Genomic DNA, 24,760 nt, shown 5'->3' with positions numbered 1-24,760 from the left:
TTTCTACTGAAATATTTGTTTATATGAATTAAACCTTTATGTAAAATTTATTTAGATATATCGTACTAACTTCTTGCTTTATACGCGATTTTACTGCTACATGCTGTGTTTGCAAGTACAGTAAAGGAATTTTCTCAGATGTAGTTGATATTGTGACATGATTTTTAGTCGCTAGTACCAACTTACATCTCCAATATTTGCGTCCATGGTTCTTCATTTTTGTTTTGTTTTCTTGTCTGCTATAATATTTTCAGTATATTTCTTTTAAGCTGTGCATCTTAGTATCTTTATTCATGGTCAGTAGTATATGATTAAATATGCAGAGTCAGTAATTTCCTAGAACTCAGTATAATGTATATAGAATACTGTATTTATATATGTAATATTTCCCTTTATAAAACCAATGTAATATCATTTGAACACTTTTATAAAGAATGAAAGGTACTTTTTTACCCCATAACATTTTCTTGCAAAACTGGGTGCTCTTATTTACATTCAAATCTTATATGTCAACTTATTTGTATTATTGTTCAAGCACTGGAGAAACAGGGAGAATCAGATATGGATCCTGACTTGAAAGATCTAAGACTCTGCTAGAGGAAACACATATAGACAATACTTATATTGCTTTGAGATATGTGATACGGTGTTTTATAGTGAAGGAAGCCTCAGACTGCTTGGGGTGGTCAAGGAGGGTTTTACTGAATAGGTGCCCTGAGCCAAGGTTTATCAGGTCAACAAGGGGAGGAAGGGCATTTCAGATAGAGCAAAGATCATGCATAAAGGAAGGAAGCATAAAAGAACATAGTATGCTCTGGAAACAGCATTAGCTCAGTGGGGCAACAGCCTGTGAGATAAGACAGGAAGATCAGGCAGAAGCCAGATTGGATGGGATTCTCAGCTAAGTTAAGGAGTTTGGACTTTAACCTATATGGATTGGGAAGCCACTGTAGGATTTTAAGCAGAGGATTTTTTTCCTTTAAAAAGCATTCTCTGAGCCTGTAGGTTGGCATACACCTGTAGTCCCAGCTACTCAGGAGGCTGAAGCAGGATAATTGAGTATAGTCTGAACAACAATGGGGAGATGGCTCTCTTAAAAAAAATTTTTTTTTTAAAAAGGTTTCTCTGGCTGTAGCATGGTGGATGGATTGGAGAGGCAAGAGATGGAAGACAATTTAACCATTTGGAAGGTATGACGGCAGTTAAATGAGAAGTAACGTTTAGAATGAAGAAGGTAAATGGCAGTGGAAATGACGAGGGGCATGAATTTGGAATCTCGAAAAGGAACTCTTGGATATGGGGCAGCAGAAGGGAGGAAGAGGAGAGAGGGAAGGAAACGGGGGAAGGGAGGAGAGAGAGAGAGACAGAGAGAGAGAGACAGAGAGAGAGAGAGAGAGAGAGAGAGAGACAGAGACAGAGACAGAGAGGGAGAGGGAGAGGACGCTTTCTAGTCTGGGTGTCTGGGGTAACAGTTATGCATTAAATGAAAAGGAAAATGCCCCAGGTCATTAGGAATTATTTTTTATTCCTCCTAGTACTTTCTACTGAAAAGATTACCAACCACTGATAGATCTTTGCCTCCAATCTTCCCCACCCTTCCCTTTATGCTTCAAAGTGCTACAAAGTCATCTTCTCAGAGTAGCTCTGATGATATAAATTTGTACTCAGAAACATCTGAAGTACCCTCACTATATGTAAAGTGAAATCTGGGCTTCTTGGGCATTCAAGACTCACCATATTTTGGTAGGCCAAGAGCTAGGCCACTTGGATACCTCTTGCTAAGTATTATTTCCTTTCTCCACCCTATAAATCATCTGCCTCAAACATTAATCTTTGTACCTCCAACACTCACCTATTTTCTGTACTGTATTTGCAGCATTTCTTGTCTACCTCAACCTGTCAAAATTAAACCCAGTGTTTATGTCAGGTTATGTCTCCATAACTCCTTATCTATCCACGCCCTTTGTCAACATCCTTCTTCCTCTTCTGTGGTGTACAGACTTTATATCTCAATCACAACAGTTTTGGCGTTCTGCCTGGTTTTACAGTATCTTGGTATCCCCTACTTCCTTACCCTGTGACTGAAGCATAGTATCGGTTAAAAAATTTTTTTGCCATGAATTGACCTGCGGCAGGGATCCAATCCTTGTTATCAACCACTCAAAGTTTAGCAGACAGTATGGAAAATCAGGCGATTCTGCGAATTCATGACATCACCTATGGAAAAAAAGGAGTCATCCGTCTCTAAGGGGGCTTTTTGCTGTCTAGAATAATCGTGACAAAAGGTGGAAGCAAAATAATTAGCTGTCAGGAGAGTACAGCTTCTCTAAATAGTTGCAAGATGCCTAAATTGTTTATGTAAAGTAAAATATCTTATGTACTGCACTTTGGAAAAGACTGAAGCGATCTAAGATGTCCCGATGTGGAAATTCCCGGTGACGAGTGTCCTTCTTCTGAGGTCAACTGCACTGACCATTGCACACTGTATTCTGGAATAGATTCAACACAGCAAAACAGGCTCGTTGCGCGTCCCCGGCGTCCGACTGCCGCGTGGCCCCGCGCGACCTCCATCCCACTCCGCCCCCACCCCAACCTCAGCCTCCACCCCCGCCTCCGCCGCAGTCCCCAGCCGCTGCAGCCTGGGAGGGTCCAAGGGAACTCCCGTACGTCTGCGCGCGCAATCCCGGGACGGAGGGTCGCAGCGGCGCGCGCAATTGCCCTGGAAACCACGGCGCGCGCACGCACAAACGCGGGGCGGGGGGAGAAAGACTGAGCTGAGAGCTTTGCCGCGGGAGGAGGGCTCTACTTCCCGTCGACCGTCGCTCCCCGGTGGTGGGCGCGCGCGCAGGCCCTCTCCCTCGAGCAGAGCGTCCCTTGCAGCACGCGCCCGACTCGCGCGCTTCCCTCGGCGCCCTCCCCCGCCTCACACGCACCCTTGCCCTCCTCCCGCATTTGTGCGCCGGTGCAGCAGGCAGTGGGAACATCCGGGCATTTCCGCAGCTGAGCGGCGACTCGGGCGGCGGCGGCGGTGGAGGAGCTCCTATGGCTGGGACGAAGCAGGGGGAAGGCGAAAGGGGGGCGAGGACTTAAGCCGGAGCCTCCGCGGGGCGGGTTTCCGAGGGAGGCACTGAGGGAAGCGGCTCTCGCGGCCGAAGGGAGGCCGGGCGCGGGGCTCGTCGCCTCTCTCGCGAATTCTGTCCAGTTCGGACTCCGGAGATGCATCTGCATCAGGTCCTCACCGGGGCTGTCAACCCTGGAGACAACTGCTATTCTGTGGGCAGCGTCGGGGATGTCCCCTTCACGGTGAGCGGCGACCGGGAGCCCGAGGGGAAGAGACCAGGGTCCAGACGCGGGGGCAGAACCTCCTGTCCAGGGCCCACGCGTCCTCAGCAGGCTTTGAGATGTTGGTGGGCCCCACCCGTGGCCCCTTTGCAGCCTTAGGGTTTAGTTCCTCTTGGGACCAGTGCGACCGTGCGTTCTGCGGCTGGTGTAGGAAATCACCCGTTAGGGGAAAAGCTAGGAATCCACCGCACTCTCCACCCCCAGCAAACGGGCCCGAGGTGACTGGACTAGAAGGTTCCTCCTAGGGTGGCCCTTGGGTCTGTCTGCGGCGGAGTGAGGTGGTGGCGCCGCTGAAACCCCAGAGCGTCCGTTTTGCACCTGCTCTCGGCGTGGAGGTGAAGAGACTTGGTGTTGGTTTTCGAGCGTGGAGGCGATGCTGCGCCTGGGCTCCCCCTGCCCGCTGTGCTAGGGCAGCGAGGAGCTGCTGGAGTCTGTGGCTTTAAACCTGATACTGTATCTTCTGATATGCAGGATCTTAATTCCAACAGAAAAATAGAAAAAATCGTCATCTGCGCCCGAAAGATTTAGAATAGAAGGGTTAGAGTGACAGTGTCTTGGAGACCTATCAGGAGGTTGCAGTTTGGTAACCCTCCTAGGTAATATTTTAATCTGTAAAGTAGCCTTTTAAAAAATATACATATAGTAAGGCAATGTGAAAATTTTACTGCAGTGCTTTTCTTGTTTGTTCGAGAAAAGTGTATGTATACATAACGTTTTAGAACCTCCTTAAAAGCTAGATGAAATAGACATCTTTCTTAAGGAGATTGAACTCATCATTCCCTTTTTAAGAATGGAAATGTTCAAACCAAGCCCTAGAGCTTTGTTTACTCATAGAGAGACTCCCATAGATTGATATGAGTTTTTAAAAAATGAAATGCAATATATGCATGGTCTTCCTTAAAAGGAGCTGTAGGCAGCCAGAACTTTATTAAACATTTGTTATTGATAAGTGTTCTGCTTGATAAAATTGGAAGTAGCATAGTGGTATGGTTTTTACACAAGTGAAACCCTTTGATCTGATGTCTGCTTTCCAACAGTGTTTTTAAAACTGCAGAAAATAAAAGAAGCATTAGCAAAACTGCAGAATCATTATGTAGCAGTGCATTCTGGAGCATTATTTTTTAATGTTTTGTGATACATTAACCCCACAAGATTGCTTTTTAGCCACTTTAATTTTTTAGTGTAATCAACTTGGCCTAGCTCCAGTTTAGAACGAGCCCTTGAAAAATAGGATTTGCCTGCCTTATATTGTTACACCTATCACTATCAGTGGTGTCATCTGTGTTTTATGTACATGTGACTTAAAAGATCCATATAGAACTGAGCTTGGTTTTCAAGTGTGTGGAGAATCTTTGGGGGATAGAGAGAAGAAATTCCCAATAATGCAGTTAGGGAGGAAGTTCCTTAGGGTTAGAAGAGTGAGCTTCCTCCATCAAGAGACAAATCTGGAATTTTCGGTTAGAGATATTTTCCTGCTAGAATGGTGGTGATAATGGTGGTGGTTCTCTGCTTCCATCTAAAGTGGAGTGCTGTCTCACTGCTGGTCTGGTGTATAGAACTAAATAAACGGGTTCAGATGAAAGCCTGTGTAAGAACTGTTAGTGCTGTGCAGGTGTGGTTTTGCTGTAGGCCCCCTGTGACCAGATGCTTAAAGTCGTTTTCAAATCTTTTTGCACCTCCCTAATTCAGGCTTTCACCAAGTCTATTTGACTCTGCATTGTCTACCAGATTTATTCCTTTTTATGTCCTTAACCAGCACCTTATTTTAGAATCTTATTTGTATTAATATAAAAGTTTTCAATACTGGATTTTGTGACACTTGTGTCAGATCACTTCTTCATCCTCCACACAGCTGCTAGGATAATTTTATTCAAGTATGATTTTACCACATCACTCTTGGCTTAAGAATATGTAGTTGTTTCTAATAGCTGTGTTAGGAAATGTAAATTTGTCAAGTATTGTCCAGCTATCTTTGACTTTGTATTTAATTATATGTACTCCTTACTTGGGCCCCTCTGTTACATACTGATCTTCTTACTCTAACCTGCGTTTTTAATGTTGCAACAAGGCAGTCCTTTTTGTCTTCCAAATTCAACTCAAAACTTACCTGGTTTAGGATGCCTGTGTGTGACACTGTTATTTTGGTCTTTTGGCAAATGCAAATTCAAACTCATTTAGCACACCATCTCATTTTAATACCTTAGTTTTGAATGCACTGATCCAGTTATAATTTTGCCATGAACTAGAAATGACCTCTTGGGCTTTGTGAACAAATTGGCTTAAAACAACAACAACAAAAGAGAGAACAAGCTGCTTTCAAGCACTCTAGAATCAACTAACAGATATCTGAATTCCTGTATTTGTATAGTAAAAATAAAAAGCAAAACTCCTCTTCATGGAGCATGTCACTTGATTTTAGAGCAATCAGATGAAGAAGCTTTAGTTCTGGATCGGATGACTAAAAAGGGGACCAGCCAGGACTTGGAATGAAGGTCTTGTGACTTCTCATCAGGTGGGCTTTTCTTGGTAGTATATTTCCTTGTTAATATCAAACTGCCTGCTCTGGAGAGGGTGTGAGGGTGCATAGGTGGATTAGTGGATGGATGGAAGGCCTCCCAGACAGTGTAGAAGGAACTACTGTTTTGCAACTGTCTGATGATTTCTTAGCTTATGTTGTGTTTCATGGTAACCTGAAAACCTTTTCAAAATACATACTTTATTGCAGAGTCTATACATTGATACATTTTTGAAGAACAGAATTGTTCTAAAAGGATTTTGAGTTTATGATATTGTAATAATTAAAAGAAATGGTGTGTTATATATTTTGCCATGCATGGTGGGTGGCATGATTGGTTGGCTGTGAATGACTACTTGATGATGTCATGATGTCCCAATTTGTGCAGTAGTGACATGGTAGTGGAGTCTGTAGTGGACAGTCTGAGTTGATGTCTGTGGTTTTAGTGGTAACACGTAAGCTATGATGCTTTTCACTAGTGTTTAGGCAGTTTATAGCTTAACATTGAATTAAATTGAATCTTAAACATTCAGTTGTGATTTTGTAAATGTAGTGGTAGATAACACATTTTAAAACATCACCTTTTGAACAATTTTGTTCTTTCAGTGTAAGATCTAGGTTTTGGAAATGTTGTTATCCTGCAATAAGTCAAATCTCTGGTAGTTCAAAGAGCTGAATCTTCTACTGTGTATGAGCTTTATACTTATTTTGCCTTTAAAACATTTCTAACTACCTTTCAGTGAATGTTTTGAGGGTTTATGCAATGTATATTATAAATTTCTCATTGTGTTATTACTTTTCTTAAACATAGTCCTTGGCTTTTTTTTTCAACTTTACTACACATATTAAAATATTAAAATAATGATACACGATGATTTTTTAATTAAAAATTTTCAACATTTGGTCTTAAGGCTTGCAGACTATTTTCAGATGTATAGGGCCAGTTACTATTACTCCAGTCTGACATGATTCGAACACATTGATCAAAGTTTACAAAAAATAAGTAAGTCATTTGCATTCTTACGAAATTTATAATATGCTGGCATATATTAAGATGATTTATATAATTATAAGACATGGAAGAGATAGTTGGGAAAACAAGAAGAGGTTTAATGGAAGATGAAGGTTTGGAAAGACAAGAATAGCAGAAGCAAAGGAATGGCATAATACAAAGGATAAATTATTGAGTGACTGTTTTCTTCACTTAAGTTATTTTTTAACCACAGGACTTCTTCATTAAATAACAGACTCTCGTAGAATGTTGAAAAATATGATTTTCAAACATTACCTGTAACTTTTCAGGAAGACATACCTGGTATTTTGACATTCAATTTTTGTTTTTGATTTTGTTTTTTAATTAAAATACCAACAAAAGTTTGGAAATTAATGGAAAACCTTTCATTTAAAAATTAGAAGATAATGTTGTATAACCTCTTTTATGGCATTTAGATATGTGTATACTGTTAAGACATCTGATAAATAAGAAGATTTGTTCTCAGATCTTCTCATTTCATGATTCCTGAGGCTTCCTTTAATGCTGTCTACCCCTAGTCCTGAACACCTAAGAATAACATTTCAGTCCTAGAGTTATGGCAACACAAAACTTTGCAAATGATCAACCTATTAATACATTTAGCAAATGTTGAACACATAGGTGTGCTAAGCGTTGTGGGTATTAAAAAAAAGAACTTAAAGACATAGTCTTGATTTCAGAGAGTTTATTGAAGAAGTATAGGAACTTGGTAGTCTAATAGGAGAGTAAAAGGCATGTACGTAACCACAGTATGCCAGCTGTGCAGTATTACCAGCATTTAAATTTTTGTGGATATTCAGGAAGACTTAAGAGATAACTTTTGGCCAGGGGAATCAAGGAGTTAGAAACATGCTTCTGTACTGGCTGGTTATTAATGTGTCAACCTGTGCTGAGCTCAGGAAAGGGAAAGACAGAAGTCAAGAATTTAGAATGGACTTGTTTTCCAAGAGAAATTGGCCCTTTTGCTCTCGGAGTGTATTCATCTTGTTTTTTTTTTTGAGACAGAGTTTTGCTCTTGTTACCCAGGCTGGAGTGCAATGGCGCGATCTCGGCTCACTGCAACCTCCGCCTCCTGGGTTCAGGCAATTCTCCTGCCTCAGCCTCCTGAGTAGCTGGGATTACAGGCACGCACCACCGTGCCCAGCTAATTTTTTGTATTTTTAGTAGAGACGGGGTTTCACCATGTTGACCAGGATGGTCTCGATCTCTCGTGATCCACCCGCCTCGGCCTCCCAAAGTCATCTTGTTTATTTAAATGGATACATTTAAAACCTTGTGGGCTTGGGCTTAGTGTTAGTGGTATGTGAATATAGGATTATATAAGCTATTATGTACCTGTGTAGTTTGTTAGTTAGCCTTCCTGCTTGTAGCAATAAGACTGCTGGCAACTACTCAGAAACTCTGGTAAGGTTCTGAATAATGCCTTCCCCCAAAATGGGAGGTCAGAGACCAGCAACTTACATGGTGTTCGCTAAATCACTTAAACAATTTTAGGTCTTTTCATCTGTAAAAGAAGTTCTTAAAGATACTCTTTAAGTATTTAGACCATGAATGAAAATTATATGGACTTCTCTAGAGATTTTCAGGGGCCAAAAGAGAAAATGGACTAGAAACATAAAGTGGTTGTGTTGAAGTTGTAGGTCTGGAGTTTTTGTTGTATATTGCTTCTGTCTTGTGTTTACAAGACTTGATCAGACCTCACAGTTAGGGAGTCTAACCGCCTTTCTGGCTCAGTAGGTAGGCAATGCAGAGAGCATTTATGAAGTAGTGGGTCTAGGAATGAGTCTTTGGGCTTTCAGCTGAGGAGGAGCCTCTTGATTATGTTTTGGTTCTTGGCACTTAGCAGATAATAGCTGCCTGCGACTGCCACCATACAGTATTGGGTGGGAGATGGGGCCAGTGTGATGGTGTTTAGGTTCTCTTAGCAGCTTTCCTCTTCCCATCCAATATCTTTATTTTATTAATTTCTGTTCTTAGCATTTGGGGTATTTAAAAGATTACTTTAGAAATTATAATCAGATTATCTTAACTTGGATCTTGGGAAATTTTTAGAACAAATCAGAGTCTCAGTATATAATTATCTGAAAGGGCATAGGATGTTGGGTAACAACCATAATGGCACAGTGGAAAAACAAGTCATGGCTGACCAGTTTAATTTTCTTCTATGAAAGCGAGACAGTATTTAAAATGGGATAATAATACAGAATATCTACAATTCAGATGTAAGACTTTTCTAGTTTGTCAGCTTAATTTTTTTTTTTTTTTGAGATGGAGTGTCGCTCTGTCAAACTGGAGTTCAGTGGTGCAATCTTTGTTCACTGAAACCTTCGTCTCCTGGGTTCAAGTGATTCTCCTGTCTTAGCCTCCTGAGTAGCTGGAATTATAGGTGTGTGCCGCTATGCTAGGCTAATTTTTGTATTTTTAGTAGAGACAGGATTTCACCATTGTTGGCCAGGCTGGTCTTGAACTCTTGGCCTCACCTGGGTTGCCCTCCCAAGATGTTGGGATTACAGGTATGAACTGCTGCACTTGGCCATTTGTCAGTAATTTTTAAAAACAAATTTGGAAGCCAAATATTGTAGTAGAAGTTTTGGGTTTTCAGTCTCTTCGAATTTGTAGAATCTTTTTGCATTACATTAGTGCTCTGAAACCCTGATCCATGATGTAACTTGTTATTGAAGGAGCCAGTACAACTTAGAAAGGTGGCATGACTATATTCACTCCATCTTAAAGATAGCTCATGTAATCCTGGAACTTGATGTAAATGTGAAACCAGTTACCTGTACTTCTTATTTTCTTGTCTGTGGGTTTTGTTTTCTTAATTTTTTTCTTTTGTTTGCCTGCTATTTTTATTCTCAGATCTTCTCACTTCATAATTCCTGAAGCTTCCTTTAATACTGTCTACCCCTCGTCCTGAACACCTAAACAATGTAGTGGTTATCTTATCTCTTTCAGATAGAGAAAATAGAGCTAGGCTCCTCTAAATATTATATGTGATAATTTGGTGGGGGTTATTATAAGGGAATAAATAATATCCTCTTAGATGGATTATCATTGGAGAGTGATTCCCTTCACTTCTGAAAATTGGGGCTTCTTGGGAGTAATGGCATTTAATTTGATTCATACTAAATAATTGTTTTCTTCCTGTGATTTTAGGAGAAACCCATTGATTCATACTAAATCAGTAGTGTTTTCTTGTGATTTTATGAGAAACTAAAAAATCATAAATCCATTTTGCTAGTGGGCACAGATGGACACAAAAAACATAATAATTCTGAATTAGACTAATTTCACAGATATGTGTAGCTCATATGGTAGCTGTAGTTCAAAAACAAAATTCTATACATTTTCTTAAGAGTATGATTTTGGTTTTGTGCTGGAAACTTCTTCATATCATTTCTGGCCTTGACTGCATCTACACTTAAGAGGATATCATCAGTAGGAGGTAATCATATTATCATCATGTCCCTTTCCCATAATAATCCCATAATTCCTTATTTATTTTCTTGTGCATAGGTAACAACGATCATTCCTTTTATGTGGATGAATAACCATTGTTTTCAGCAAAGGCTGCTTCCTTTATTAATGTTCTAAATTGGGTATGATTTTGTCCCCCAGGAGACATTTGGCAATGTCTGGAGACATTTTTGATTGCCGTAACTGGAGGTGGGGAATTGCTACTGCCGTCTAGTGAGGAGAGGCCAGAGATTTTGATAAATTGTCTTACAGTGCATGGGATAGCCCCCCACAACTGCCCAAAATGTCAGTAGTACTGTGAGAAACCCTGATTTGTAGCGCTCTCTTTGTTACTCAACTGTATGGTTCTAGCAGTTTCTCCCTTCTTTCTTATAAAAATGTTTTTTTCTGCTGTACTGAAACACTTTATTCTTTTAGCCTTCTTAGTTTTCTTCTCCAATGCTTAACTGCTGCTTCTCAGCCTCATTCCAGATTTGAATACTCAACTGTTTTTTAACTTCTCCTCCTTGAAGGTCTAGTAGCTATCACAAAGACCTGATAATATTCTCCTCTTCCAGTCTTTCCTTAATCAATAAATGGCAACTCCACTTTTTTTTAGTTTCCTTGTAATCTGTCTTTTCTCTTCCATTTATATCCCATGTCTAATGTTAGCAAATTCTATTAATTATACCTTCAAAATGCATCCAGAAACTGACTACTATTTATCATCTCTGCTACTATGACCTTGGTGCAAGACACCATCATTTTTCTTCCCCTGAATTATGGCAGTTGAATCTTAAATGGTCTTCTTGCACTTTCTGCCTCTAGTCTATCCTCCCTCAGTTTATTTTCAACATAGTAGCTAGAATGCTCCTTTTAAAATATAAATAAAGTCTTGTTAGCCTCTCATACTAAACTTTCATATGGCTTTTTTTCCCCACTCAGTAAAAACCTGAGTGCTTGCAATGCCCTTAATTGCTTTCTTTAGCACCTAAAACACCGAAGATGGTACAAAAAAAGTACTTAATAAATTAGTAAATGGAAAGGATACTTAATGTAATACACAATGTTCTTATAATAAAAACAGTTATCTTTTCGTAAGGTTATTTTTTATAACACTTCTTGATATAGGTCAGTGGCATTAGGTCATACTTAGAAAAAGCAATTTTATGGGATGAAGGCAGAGAGCTTTGATATAATATAATCTAGGTATAAAGCTCTGCCGGTCTGGTTTAATCCAAGGAGATATATTAATGTATCAAGAGATATTGACATGTAGTTTTCAAATTTTTCTCAGTGATGCTTTTGAAAGACTTAAATATATGATGAATTAGAGGTTAGCCTGACAAATACCTGGAGTGTAGAGATTCTGTATTTTAGGAATTTAATGTTATATTAATCTGCTAGGGCTGTCATAACAAAATACTACACACTGGGTGGCTTAAACAACAGAATTTTTTTCCTTGTAGTTCTGGAGGTTGGAAGTCCAAGATCAAGGTGTCAGCAGATTTGGTTTCCCTGGAGGACTTTCTCCTTGTCTTGTACATTGCCCCCTTCTTGTTGTGTCCTCATATGGCCCCTTTCCTCTGTGCACATGCACTCTTGGTGTCTTTGTCTCTTCTTAGGGACACAAGTCTAATAGGGCTCAACCCTTAAGACCTCATTTAGCCTTATATTACCTTACCTCCAAATATAGTCACATTGGTAGTTAGAGTTTCAAGCTATTTATTTTGGGGACACTCGGTATAGTCCACAACACATTTTAACAATCAGCTGGGCTGGTCCTGGAATTGAAAATTGAGGAGCCTAACAAAGACATGACTGAGGTGGCTGCCCTACTTGGTGGTAATCTGAACTCAACCAAAGGAGTACTCTTGGATAGAAGCAAGATTCTGTTAAAGAAATTTTAAGAATATGTTAATATGTGGACATCCAGACATGGCTGTGATAATTTTATGCTGGACAAATTTTATATAGATAAAATTAAAAAGCACAGTTTGGCCGTTAAAAGCAAAAAGCTAAAACCACAAAGAATTCAGATTTTTTTTGTTTTAAAAAGTTAATGTAATATCTGCATTGTAAAAAATTTATAATTCATACAGTGTTGAAATACAGAAAGTAAAACTGAAAGTTTCCAGTTCCCAGAATAATTTTGATAAGTATAACTTACTGGTTATCCTTTATTCAAAAAATACTTTTGTGCCTACGCGTTGTACATATAAGATAAACTAGCTATTAAAGTGTACTGTTGTACAAGAGGACTTTGTGTATGTTGTTATTAGCTATAAATTAGTTAAATTGGGGATCATATACTAACGTGATGATTTTGACTATAGAATCATTGATCTGTAGCCGTTCTTCCCGGCAGTATTAACTAGTGCTGTCTTTATGTGGTTGGTATATAGAAAACAAGGCAATTTTTAAAAGTAGTAGGATTAACATTTATCTTGTATGTTCAATTGATACATGAAGTTAAATCTGCTTTACAAATTAAATCTATTCTAGTATCTTCATTTCATACATGAGTATACTAATACTCTTGAGAAATTAAATGATTTAATGAAGGCCACCTAGTTAGAACTAAGGCAGAATTAAGACTGGAATCCAAAGCTCTCAGTCCTCAGCCTCCCTCCCACCCCAAGTAACACATGCCCTTTTAGATAATTTGGAAAAATGCAGAAGAAACAAAATCATTTATAATGGGATAATCCAGAGATAACCCCATTTAACATTTTGGTAAGTTGTACTGAGTCCTCATAGAGGAAGCTTATATTATTACTGAGTTGAGAATGTTTAACTGTACTTTTTTTTTCTTAAACGAGTTTTGGATAGTTATTTTTCTAATTCTGTTTTGTGTAGATTTTCAAATCGAAAAGTATAAAGTTGTTCACAGCAGCCTCTTAATATCATCTTAGGTTTGCAGGTTTGCAGCATCTCTGTTACTTCTTTTTTCATTACTGCCATTGGTTATTTGTTCTCCCTTTTTCTTCAACAGAGGTTTATCAACTTTATTAGTCTTTTTTTTTTTTTTTTTGAGACAGTCTTGCTCTGTCGCCAGGCACCAGGCTGCAGTACAGTGGCGCGATCTTGGTTCCCTGCAACCACCGACTCCTGGGTTCAGGAAATTCTCCTGCCTCAGCCTCCTGGGTAGCTGGGACTACACGCGCATGACACCATGCCCAGCTAATTTTTTTGTATTTTTAGTAGAGATGGGGTTTCATCATGTTGGCCAGGATGCTCAATCTCTTGACCTCGTGATCCGCCCCCTCGGCCTCCCAAAGTGCTGGGATTACAGGCTTGAGCCACCATGTCTGGCCTAGTAATCTTTTTTAAAGAACCGTTAGCTTTACCACTTCTCTCTCTTATATACGTATTTTCTATTTTATTAATGTTTTTCCTTATTTCCTTCTATGTTGATAATTTTGCTGTTTTTTCTTCAGTTGTTGAGATAAACGCTTAGCTCATTTTTGCCCTTCTTTCTGATACATTAATTTAGAATGTAAGCTTTCCTCCAATATCTACATTCTCTGCATTCTACAAAGCTATTTTTTTAAAACCATGAACTCCTAAGTAATTGTAAATGCAGTGATGCATTGCTTGACAATGGAGATGCATTCAGTACATTGTAAGGCGATTTCATTGTTGTACAAACATCATAGAGTGTGCTTACACAAACCTAAATAGTTTTTGTTGTTGTTGGTTTTTTTTTTTTTTTTTTTGAGACAGAATTTCACTCTTGTCATCCAGGCTGGAGTGCAGTGGCTCACTGCAACCTCTGCCTCGTGGGCTGTGCAGTGGCTCAACTGCAACTTCTACTGGAGTGCAGTGGCTCATTGCAACCTCTGCCTCCTGGGTTCAGGTGATTCTCCTACCCCAGCCTCCCAAGTAGCTGGAATTACAGGCATGTGCCACCACATCCAGCTAATTTTTGTATTTTTAGTACAGACGGGTATCACTATGTTGGCCAGGCTGGTCTTGAACTCCTGACCTCAGATGGTCCATCTGCCTTGGCCTCCCAAAATGCTGGGGTTACAGGTGTGAGCCACTGCACCCGCGCCTAGAACATACCTAGGCTATGTGGTATAGCCTGTTGCTCCTAGGCTACAAAGCTGTACAGCCTGTTAACTGTACTGAATAATGTAATCAATTGTAACACAATGGTAAATATTTGTGTATCTAAACATGTAGAAAAGGTACAGTAAAAATACAGCATGATAATCTTATGGGACCGCCATCATAGTGTATGTGTGGTCCATTGTACACTGGATATTTTGTAGACTGGAACATTGTTATGTGGCATATGACTGTATAACATAGTTGGAGTTTTAAAAATACAGCCTGACAGTTGTGCTAACTAGAACTTCTAGTTCATTTGTACTTAATTACTGACATGTTTGTTTTTAAATTCACCATCTTACTATGTGCTTATTTTTTCCTTTTTGTCCTTTGCTCCCCTTTTTCTCCTTTCTTGTGTCTTTTGAAATGAATATTCTTTTTCATTCAGTTTTTTTCCCTCTAGTCCTAAAACTCCATATTCTGTTTCTATTCTTTTGATAGTTTAGAAATTACAACATGCATTCTTATCATTTCACTTATTGAAGTCTTTATGAGGGTTTACATTCCTTCTAGACAATTCAAGAACCTTTGATTTGCTTTTTTTTTTTTTGAGATGGAGTTTTGCTCTTGTTACCCAGGCTGGAGTGCAATGGCGCGATCTCGGCTCACCGCAACCTCCGCCTCCTGGGTTCAGGCAATTCTCCTGCCTCAGCCTCCTGAGTAGCTGGGATTACAGGCGTGCGCCACCGTGCCCAGCTAATTTTTTGTAATTTTTAGTAGAGACGGGGTTTCACCATGTTGACCAGGATGGTCTCGATCTGTTGACCTCGTGATCCACCTGCCTCGGCCTCCCAAAGTGCTGGGATTACAGTCTTGAGCCACCGCGCCCGGCCTTTTAACTCCCTGCTTATAATACATCCTTTTGTGGTAAGTCTGTAAGACATTCTTATTTTACACAGTCAGCGCTTATTTAGAGTAACTTGGCTCTTTGTTTCTTCCTTCTTCTCTTATATTCCATTGGAGATGTTTCCTTCTTCCTAGAGAATCTCCATTAGAATTTCCTTTGGTGTGAATTTGTTGGTATTGTAATGTTGCCTTTTGTTTGTCTATGAAAGCCTTTTTTTTTGTATTCTTCCTTAAACTTTTGTTTTAGTTTTGGGACTACATGTGCAGGTCATTATACAGGTAAGTTGTATACCACTTGGTTTGGTGTATAGATTATTTTGTCACCCAGGTAATAAGTATAGCTTCTGATATGTATTTTTTTTTCGTCCTCACCCTCCTCCCTCCCTCTACCCTTAAGTAGGCTCTGGTGTCTGTTGTCACTTCTTTGTGTCCTCACAAAGCAGTTCAGTACTTAGCTCCCACTTATAAATGAGAACATGTGGTATTTGGTTTTCTGTTTATGCCTTAGTTCACTTAGGATAATGGCTCCAACTACATCCATGTTGTTGCAAAGAACATGATCTTGTTTTTTATGGCTGTATAGTATTCCATGGCATATGTGTATCACATTTTCTTTATCCAGTCTACTGTTGATGGGCATCTAGGTTGATTCCATGTCTTTGCAATTGTGAATAGTGCTGCAGTGGACATACGCATGCATGTATGTATGTATATATATATATAAATATATCTATGTGTGTATATATATATATATATTTAGCTCTTTGAGTTTTTTTACATTTATGTTCATTGAGAATATTAATCTACATGGGACAGGTGTGGTAGCTTATGCCTGTAATCCCAGCATTTTGGGAGGTCGAGGCAGGCAGATCACTTGAGGTCAGGAGTTTGAGACCAGCCTGGCTGACATGGTGAAAATCCGTCTCTACTAAAAATACAAAAATTAGTCAGGCATGGTGGTACATACCTGTGGTTCCAGCTACTTGGGAGATTGAGGTACTAGAATCTCTTGAACCCAGGAAGTGGAGGTTGCATTGAGCTGAGATGACGCCATTGCACTCCAGAGTGAGACTCTCTTTATAAAAAAAAAAAAAAAAGAATATTAATCTATATGTTTTTTTTTTTCTCCTTGCACTGTTTTTGTTTGGTTTTGGTATGCTAAGATGTTTTTTGTATATTCCATGAACCTTTTCGTGTTTTAAATTTAGATCCTATGATTCATTTTGAGTTAATTTTTATATAAAGTATCAGATTAGACTTTTTTTTTTTATATACGAACGTCCAGTTGTTTCAGCACCGATTGCCTTTGTATCTTTGTATAAAATCATTTGGCTGTAATTTTGTGGGTCTATTTCTGGAGAATATTCTGTTCCACTCATCTATGTGTCGGTCCCTTTGCCACAATACCACTGTCTTGATTACTGACTTTATAATAAGTCTTATAATTGGGTAGTGTGATTCTTTCAGCTTTTCTCTTTTTACAGTTGTTTTAATTGTTCTAGTTCCTTTACCTTTCCATTTAAATTTTAGGATCAGTTTGTTTATAGCTACAAAAAAAATCCTCCTGGGAACTTGATTGCCTTTTTTTTTTTTTTTTGAGACAGAGTCTCTCTGTGTTGCCAGGCTAGAATGCAGTGGCACGATCTCGGCTCACTGTAACTTCCGTTGTCCGGTTTCAAGCAATTCTCCTGCCTCAGCCTCCTGAGTAACTGGGGCTACAAGCACCCACCACCATGCCCGGCTAATTTTTTGTATTTTTAGTAGAGACAACGTTTCACCATGTTGGCCAGGATGGTCTGGATCTCTTGACCTCGTGATCTGCCCGCCTCAGCCTCCCAAAGTGCTGGGATTGCAGGCGTGAGCCACTGTGCCCGGCCTCCAATTGCCTTTCTTTTAAATCTATAGATCAATCTGTGGAGAATTGACATCTTTATGTTGAGTCTTCTAATTATGAACATTTGTCTATATTTATTTAGATCTTCTTTGATTTTTTCATCAGTGTATGTACAGAGATCTGATACGTTTTGTTAGAAGTATTTAATTTTTCAGAGCTATGTTAAAATGGTATATTTTTAAACATTTTATTTTCCAGTTGTTTTCAGTTCATGGCTAGACAGATTCTGTTGATTTTGTATCCTGTGACCTTATTAGCACTAAGATTTTTTTTTTTGTAAATTTCTTGGAATTTTCAATGTAGACATCCATGCTAGCTGCAAATTAGACAGTTTGAGTTCTTTCTTTCCAATATATATGTGTTCTTTCTGTATTGCAGTCCTATTTTTTTTTTTAATACATACCCTTTGGAAGGCTGAGGAGATTCTTTTCTGTTCCTTGTTTGCTGAAAGTTTTTTTTTATTATAAAGGAATCTTGAATATTGTCAAGTACTTCTTCTGTATGTATTAGTGTGATTATATATTTTTTCTTTAAATTATTAATGTGTGGATTGCAGTTATTAGGTTTTAAAAATTGAATCAGTCTTGTAGTACCAGTATAAGCCCCACTTTGTTATGGTATATTTTTGTTTTTATTTGTAGTGGGATTTGATTTGCTAATATTTTATTGAAATATTATAGATATAATAATAATATAGATGTAAAAATATGTCTATATTATTGTCCGTTTTTTTGCCTTGTACTGTTTTTGTCTGGTTTTGGTTTCATTGTAATACTAGCTTCATGAGTTTGGAACTATTTTGTCCTTTTCTACTTTCTGTCAGGATTTAGTAGAATTGGTGTCATTTCTTCTTTAAATATTAGTAGAATTTACCAGTGAAACAGTCTTGGCCCGGAGTTTTTTTTTTCAGAAGGGTTTTAAACTATGCATTAATTTAATTAATAGTTAAAGGACTATTTTAGTAATAAATTTCAGCTTGGGTGTATTTTTACTGTTTTTGGTTGTAGAGGAATTAGCCTATTTGATCTGTTTCATTTTTAGAGATTTGTGTATAGAGTTGTTTATGACATTTCATTATTATGCTTTTAATGTGTGCAGGGTTAGTAGTGATACCTCTTTTATTGATATTGGTAATTTGTATCTTTTCTCTTTGCCTATCTTATTGAAGTTTTTGTGTTATATTGATCTTTTGATTTCATTCATATTCACTCTTGTTTTTTGGTTGTGTCATTGATTTCTGCTTTTTTATGTTTCCTGCCTTCTATGTGTTTTGGAATTGCTTTGCTCTTCTTTTTCTGATTGATTAAGATGGAAGCCTACATTACTGATTTGGGAGTGCTCACACTCTTCAAGCATTTTTCTACTAACCGTTTAAACATCTTTGTCAGTTGATTTCAGCATTTGTGTCTTGATTGTCTTTTGTCTTGCAAGTTGAGATTTTCTTAGTTCTTTGTGAGTAATTCTGGATTGTGACTGGACATTTAAAAATATTACATTATGCAACTCTGGGCGTTGTATAAATCCTATGGAGACTCTTGATATTTTTGTTTTAGCAAGAATTAGACCTGGTTGGGTTCAGGCAGAAAGGTTTGACCAACTTTGTATGTATTGTAGTTTCCATGTCAATTCCATTTTCAAAGCCTTTGCAGTGCTAGTTGAATATACTCTATCCTGTGGTGTGCCACTTAGTGGCCAGTATGGGACCTGGGCAGTGGTCTCAGGTGGTTTTTGAGGTCTTTGCTTGGCTGTTTAAGCTAAGATCATGCTTATGCAGCGTGGGGATGAACCCAGGAATTTACAAGCAAGTTTATTGAGTTGCCTTTCCAGACTCCTCTTTCTGTGACTTTCCTGGTACTTCCTAGTTTCCTGGGGCTCCCCTTTGTGGTTTTGTGGCTGGAAAACCAGTCACTTTCCTGTGACTGTACCTGCCTATATTCAGTGCCAAAGTAGCTGTAGAGAAGAAAAAGAGCAACATGGATCCACCCTATTCTCTTGGGATCATAGCTCATCAGAGGAGAACTGTGGGATTTTTCAGGGGCTGGGATATGAGAAAATAGAGAGAAAAAAAAAGATAAAGGGAGGATTTTGTGGCCCTTTCTTTGAACATTAAGAGTCTCCTTTCCTAGTCCTTGAGCCAAAACTCTAAGTAGATTAGAGATGTGCAAGACAGGACAGTACATACTTTAGAAGGCAGAATTCAGACGAATACATTTATAGGAAAACATATTGCTAACCTTGAGGTTGCAAAAGGTTTCTTAAAACACCAAATTGTTGCATTGTCCTCTGAGTTGATCTTGAGAGTGGCTATAAATTCTATCTCTGTCTTGCTGGGGCTCCAGGGATTATTGTAGGACTGGGTTATGACCATATGAGATGGTCAGTAGATATTCGTTGACTTAATGCTCAGCAGTTATTATGTTATAAATAGTTGTTGAATAAAGAGTTAAAATTGAAGTTGGGTGCAGTGGTTTGCTTGTAGTCCCAGGTACTTGGGAGGCTGAGGTGGGAGGATCACCCGAGCCTAGGAGTTTGAGTTCAGCCAACATAGTGAGATCCCATCTCTCTTTCTCTCTTTTATTTTTTGAGACAGAGTTTCGCTCTTGTTACCCAGGCTGGAGTGCAATGGCGAGATCTTGGCTCACAGCAACCTCTGCCTCCTGGGTTCAGGCAATTCTCCTGCCTCAGCCTCCTGAGTAGCTGGAATTACAGGCACGTGCCACCGTGCCCAGCTAATTTTTTGTATTTTTAGTAGAGACGGGGTTTCACCATGTTGACCAGGATGGTCTCGATTTTTTAACCTCGTGATCCACCTGCCTCGGCCTCCCAAAGTGCTGGGATTATAGGCGTGAGCCACCACGCCCGGCCGAGATCCCATCTCTTAAAAAAAAAAAAAAAAAAAAAAAAGAGTTAAAATGGAACTAGTCAAGGCAGATTACCTTAGTAATGGGAAATTTATTGTAAGGATATAGAAAAGGGAATAGAAGACAGATCTTCAAAGAATCTTATAACACAGGTTGTAGTACAGTTGAGCCTCAGTTATCAGGGACTCATTCCTGTGGACTGGTTACTCTTTCTAGTGGGCTATGTGGTTTCTTACAGTGTCTGTGCCTCTTTTTGTGTTGGGTCTATTCAAACTGGCTTGTATGAGAATCACAGTGACTGCTCTGGCCTCTGTGTACATAAAGCCATTTTGGCTTTAGTCTCTGTTACTACCTGCTACATGTCTTGCTTTTCCTAATTGAATAATTAGGAAGTAGAATCTGGCCCAATTCACTCTTAAGCCAGACGACATCATAGTTTGCTGGCCAGCCTATAGCTTTTGGTATTAAATTCTTGGGTCTTTGGAATCAAGTGTCAACCCCGGATTCAGTCAGTTTTATGCTGTGGGTGTTGATCAGGTGGTCTGGCAGAGTTGCCCTTTCAGAAGGACTGTAGATGGGGCACTTGTTCACAGGACTGCAGAAAGGCCTGTGAATAAGATGGACAATATGCTTGACATGATAAAGCATAATTTTTCTATTATGTGTTGTTTAGATTGTTCCCTTTTTTATTACTTTACATAATGGTGCAATAAACATCTTAATACTGATTGTAATCTTTGTTTGCATTATAGGTCGTTTTCTTAGGATCAAGTCCTAAAAATAGGCTTACTGAATCAAAAAACTCTATGTAAATCTGTTAATTCATAATACCAAGTTATTTTCCAGAAAAGCTCTGTGGTTTGATGCTGTATCATACTCTGGCTCATTGCTTTTTCTATTCTTTAATAGAGGCTGAAAAAAGTACATTTGGCTAACTAATGCTCAAAAGTCTTGCAATCACATATTCCAGGTTCCAAGTGATCACAGTTAACTTTAGAAACTAGAAACTGCTATCACTGTATACATCCTTTTTGCTCTCTTTGCATCCCAGTATTCTCATTGCACTCCTCATCCTAATTTCATGGCTGAATCCACATTTTCTTTGAAGCCTTGCTCTGTATATCCCTAATCTTTGTATCAGTTTTGCTTCTAGTCAGGGCAAGGGACAAATGTACAGAAGTAAGAGCAAGGTTTATTTTAAGATATACAATAAACCATCAAGGAAGTGTGATTGGACTTCAGAGTAATTGGAACTGGAAAGCTGATAGTATCAACTGCTTTCTCAGGGATTTTATGCACTTGTTTTCTCATAAGTTCTTGTCTTTGGGTATCTGATCTATGTGCTTCTGAAACTTGCGAGTTCCTCTTCAAGTTGCACATGATTCTTAATAGTTGCCTTATTCCTGAGTATACATGACTTTTCAGGTCCACTCTTCTGTGAAAGAGTCTTTTGGTTTACATTTCCCAGAGTAGACTTTGATTGGGTTAGCTCATCTTTTCCAGCTGGTTGTTAGCCACCATCATTTCCAGCTGGTTGTTAGTCATAAGTCATTATTCTGGACCATCCTCTAATTCTGCCGGCTGTGAGGAGGGGAAATGCCACAAAGTAAAGAACATACTGTGTCCACTTACCTAGGGCTCTATGTCAAACAGTGCATACTGGATTATTTAATCTTTTGGAGACTTTTTGAAGCAAATTTGTCTACAATTACAGAATTACAGTGTGAAAAAGGGGTCGTAAATGATCTAGCCAAAATCTTTCATTTGGCTCCTGAGGGAAACATCTATCGGAAGATTGTGATGTACCCATTGTTGTAGTGTTAGTTTCTCTAGATTCTCAGGAATATCCTCTTTCCATCATACTGAAGGTGTTGGAAGTTTAATTACAATTTAATAGTTCAATCATACTATTTGAGTAAAACTTTTGGGATGCTGTTACAACCATCTCCCTCAAAATATCAACATTTAGATTTTATGGTTTTCCAGAAATTTCTAATAGTTAAAAAATAATTTGAAGTTGTCATAAATGTTACCTGTTAATATTGGTTTATATGACATAATATACAATTAACTTTCAAATGTAAAATGTATTAAGAACAAATTGAGAAACAGTATTGTGGCTGGGTGTAGTGGCTCATACCTGTAATCCCAGCACTTTAGGAGGATAAGGCCTTGTAATCCCAGCACTCCTGGCCAGATCACTTGAGCCCAGGAATTCAAGACTAGCCTGGGTAACATGGTGAAACCCCATCTCTACCGAAAAAATACAAAAAATTAACCAGGTGTGGTGGCTTGCATCTGTGTTCCCAGCTATTTGGGAGGCTGAGATGGGAGGATTGCTTGAGTCTGGGAGGCAGTGGTTGAAGACAGCCAAGATTGTGCCACTGCACTCCATCCTAGGGGACAGGGTGAGATCTCATCTCAAAAAAACAAAACAAAACAAAACAAAACAAAACAAAACAAACCCAAAACACAATATTGGGTCACTTAAAATAGTTTCTGTATTTATAATGTCTAAAAATGTGCTTTTTATTTCTTTAGAAGTAGCTGTTAAAAAGTAGTATTTTACTTCGTTATTTTTGACGAAGCAAATTGTTACATACTCCAAGCTTTTGAGAATAAATTTGAAGCCAAAAGGTGACTCTAGGTTTTTGTATATGTTGGCCAGGCCATGGGGCTGATTTTTACAGTATTACTGTGTTTTTATTTTTATAGAGATTTTTGACAATGAATACTTGAATAATTTATTCTTAGCACTGACATAGAAAAGTTATTAAAATAGTTATTCTTAGCACTGACATATCAAATATAAGAGATATGATTTTGGATTTCTACTTCTGGATCTACCTTTATTGAGAATGCAGGCAAGCTGGAGATAGAGTTGGTTTTATAATGGTTAATTAGAGCAAATAATTATTGCATATTTTGCTTTTCAATGTCTAATTTTCCTTTCAGATGTTACTAGCACCGGTAAACAAACAAACAAAAATACATTTTTCTTCTTTATCAGAGGTATATAAATAGACTTAGTTTGTACTGCAAGTATCTGTTTCTCTTTAGATTAGTAAATAGAAGTTTATTATGGTTCCATCTATTAGTAAATTATCAAAATTGGCTAGTTTTTTCAGTAACATTAAAACTAGTTCTTTTAAAAATCTAAGTTTAGTTTTTTTTTTTTTTTTTGAGACAGTCTTGCTGAGTGGAGTGGTGTGATCTCAGCTCCCTCCGCCTCCTGGGTTCAAGCTGTTCTCCTGCCTCAGCCTCTGGAGTAGCTGGGACTAGAAGCACACACCACCACACCTGGCTAATTTTTATATTTTTAGTAGACTCCGGGTTTCACCATATTGGCCAGGATGGTCTCGATCTCTTGACCTTGTGATCCGTCTGCTTTGGCCTCCCACAGTGCTGGGATTACAGGTGTGAGCCACTGCGCCCAGCCAAACTTTTATTTTTATAAAGAAAGTTATTTCTTGCAGGCCAGTTGCTGTTTTGGAGTTGTTAGGAAGAAATTTGAAATAATTTTGTCTTTTACCATTTACTCATAATATTTTCTTAAGTTTTCTGTTTTTTTTTTTTTTCTTCTGGCCATAGATTTTTGTTTTTACAAATTTTAGTCAAGCTTTGTCTTATGTTTCCCTCAACATACCACCCACCGCCTTGCCTTTTTTTACTGTTACTTGTATAAATTTTGTTAATTTTGCATTTTCTGATATGAGTTGTTTCTAAGAGGAACAGTCCCAGTCCCCTCGATTACCACGCAAGCAGTCGTTATTAGGTTATTTCCGACATTTCTGTACTTATCATTGACTTAGGTTAAACTTTTTTGCTCTAAGCTTTCTTCTTACTGTTTAGTTCCTTTTTCATGTATTTATTTTGCTCATTCAGCACTCTCGAGTGGATCTTTGGCAGTTAGGATAACTGAATCATGTCAGTAAAGTGCGTTTTCAGTCATGTGGACTAAAGAACTTACTCAAATGCTATCCCTTCCCTGCTTTTCTTACTATAGTGTGAACTTATATCTGAAGGGTAGAAATTTTATTTGTCTTGGGGTTGGCAGTGGTGGTGTTGGCCAGGAGTTCATAATGGTAAGCGTTTGTTTGTAGGTGTGAAAACTGCAGAAAGACAAATGGACCAATAATATGAATAGTCAGTTTACAGACAAAGAAATATAAATGGCTGATAAATATGTGAGAAGATGCTTTCCTTTCCTTCTAATAAAAATACAAGTTAGAACAACAGGGAGATGTCAGGTTTTGTTGGAATGGAAAGATTAAAACATTTGATAATGATTGGGGTTAGTGAGGAAGTGGAGAAATAGGTACTTTTATACACATGGGGCTATAATCTTTTTGGAAGGCAATTTGCAGTAGCAATTAATTTTAATCACTGATCCAGTGTATTATATCTTAGAATTTCTCCTGTAGGGATTCTTGGACACTTGTGTACATATCATATATACATACCTGTTCATCGCAGCATTGTTTGAAATAGTAAAAGATGGAAACAACCAAAATTAATTATGGCAAAGCCACAAAATGAAATATTAATACTATGCAGCTATTAAGAAGAATGAATTAATTTCCTCTGTGCAGATGTAGAAAGTTCTTCAGAAATGGCAGAATTGTATATAGCATGATCCCATTTATGTTTTAAAAAAGAAAGGTTTATAAAAGATATGCTTTTATATCTTGAACATT

General features: G+C 38.4%; 1 protein-coding gene across 9 annotated transcripts in view; it reads left to right on the top strand.

Annotated features, from left to right (window-relative positions):
* The first annotated feature begins 2,996 nt into the window (after positions 1 to 2,996).
* The window catches only part of DMXL2 (Dmx like 2), a 179,537-nt gene continuing 157,773 nt past the window's right edge, over positions 2,997 to 24,760 (top strand). For 6 of the 9 annotated variants that reach the window (XM_078334244.1, XM_035259655.3, XM_035259654.3 and 3 more), the window contains exon 1: positions 2,997 to 3,303. Coding sequence is in view for 4 of the 9 variants with exons in the window: in XM_035259655.3 (XP_035115546.1) it covers positions 3,217 to 3,303 (87 nt within the window). In the remaining 5 variants the exon portion in view is untranslated. Of the gene's footprint in view, positions 3,304 to 5,761; positions 5,855 to 24,760 lie in introns of all 9 variants that reach the window. The other 3 variants (XM_078334246.1, XM_078334245.1, XM_078334242.1) reach the window with 1 other exon arrangement.

This window comes from Callithrix jacchus, chromosome 8, assembly GCF_049354715.1.
Source record: "Callithrix jacchus isolate 240 chromosome 8, calJac240_pri, whole genome shotgun sequence".
NCBI lineage: Eukaryota > Metazoa > Chordata > Mammalia > Primates > Cebidae > Callithrix > Callithrix jacchus.
This window is presented reverse-complemented; position numbering and strand designations above follow the sequence as displayed.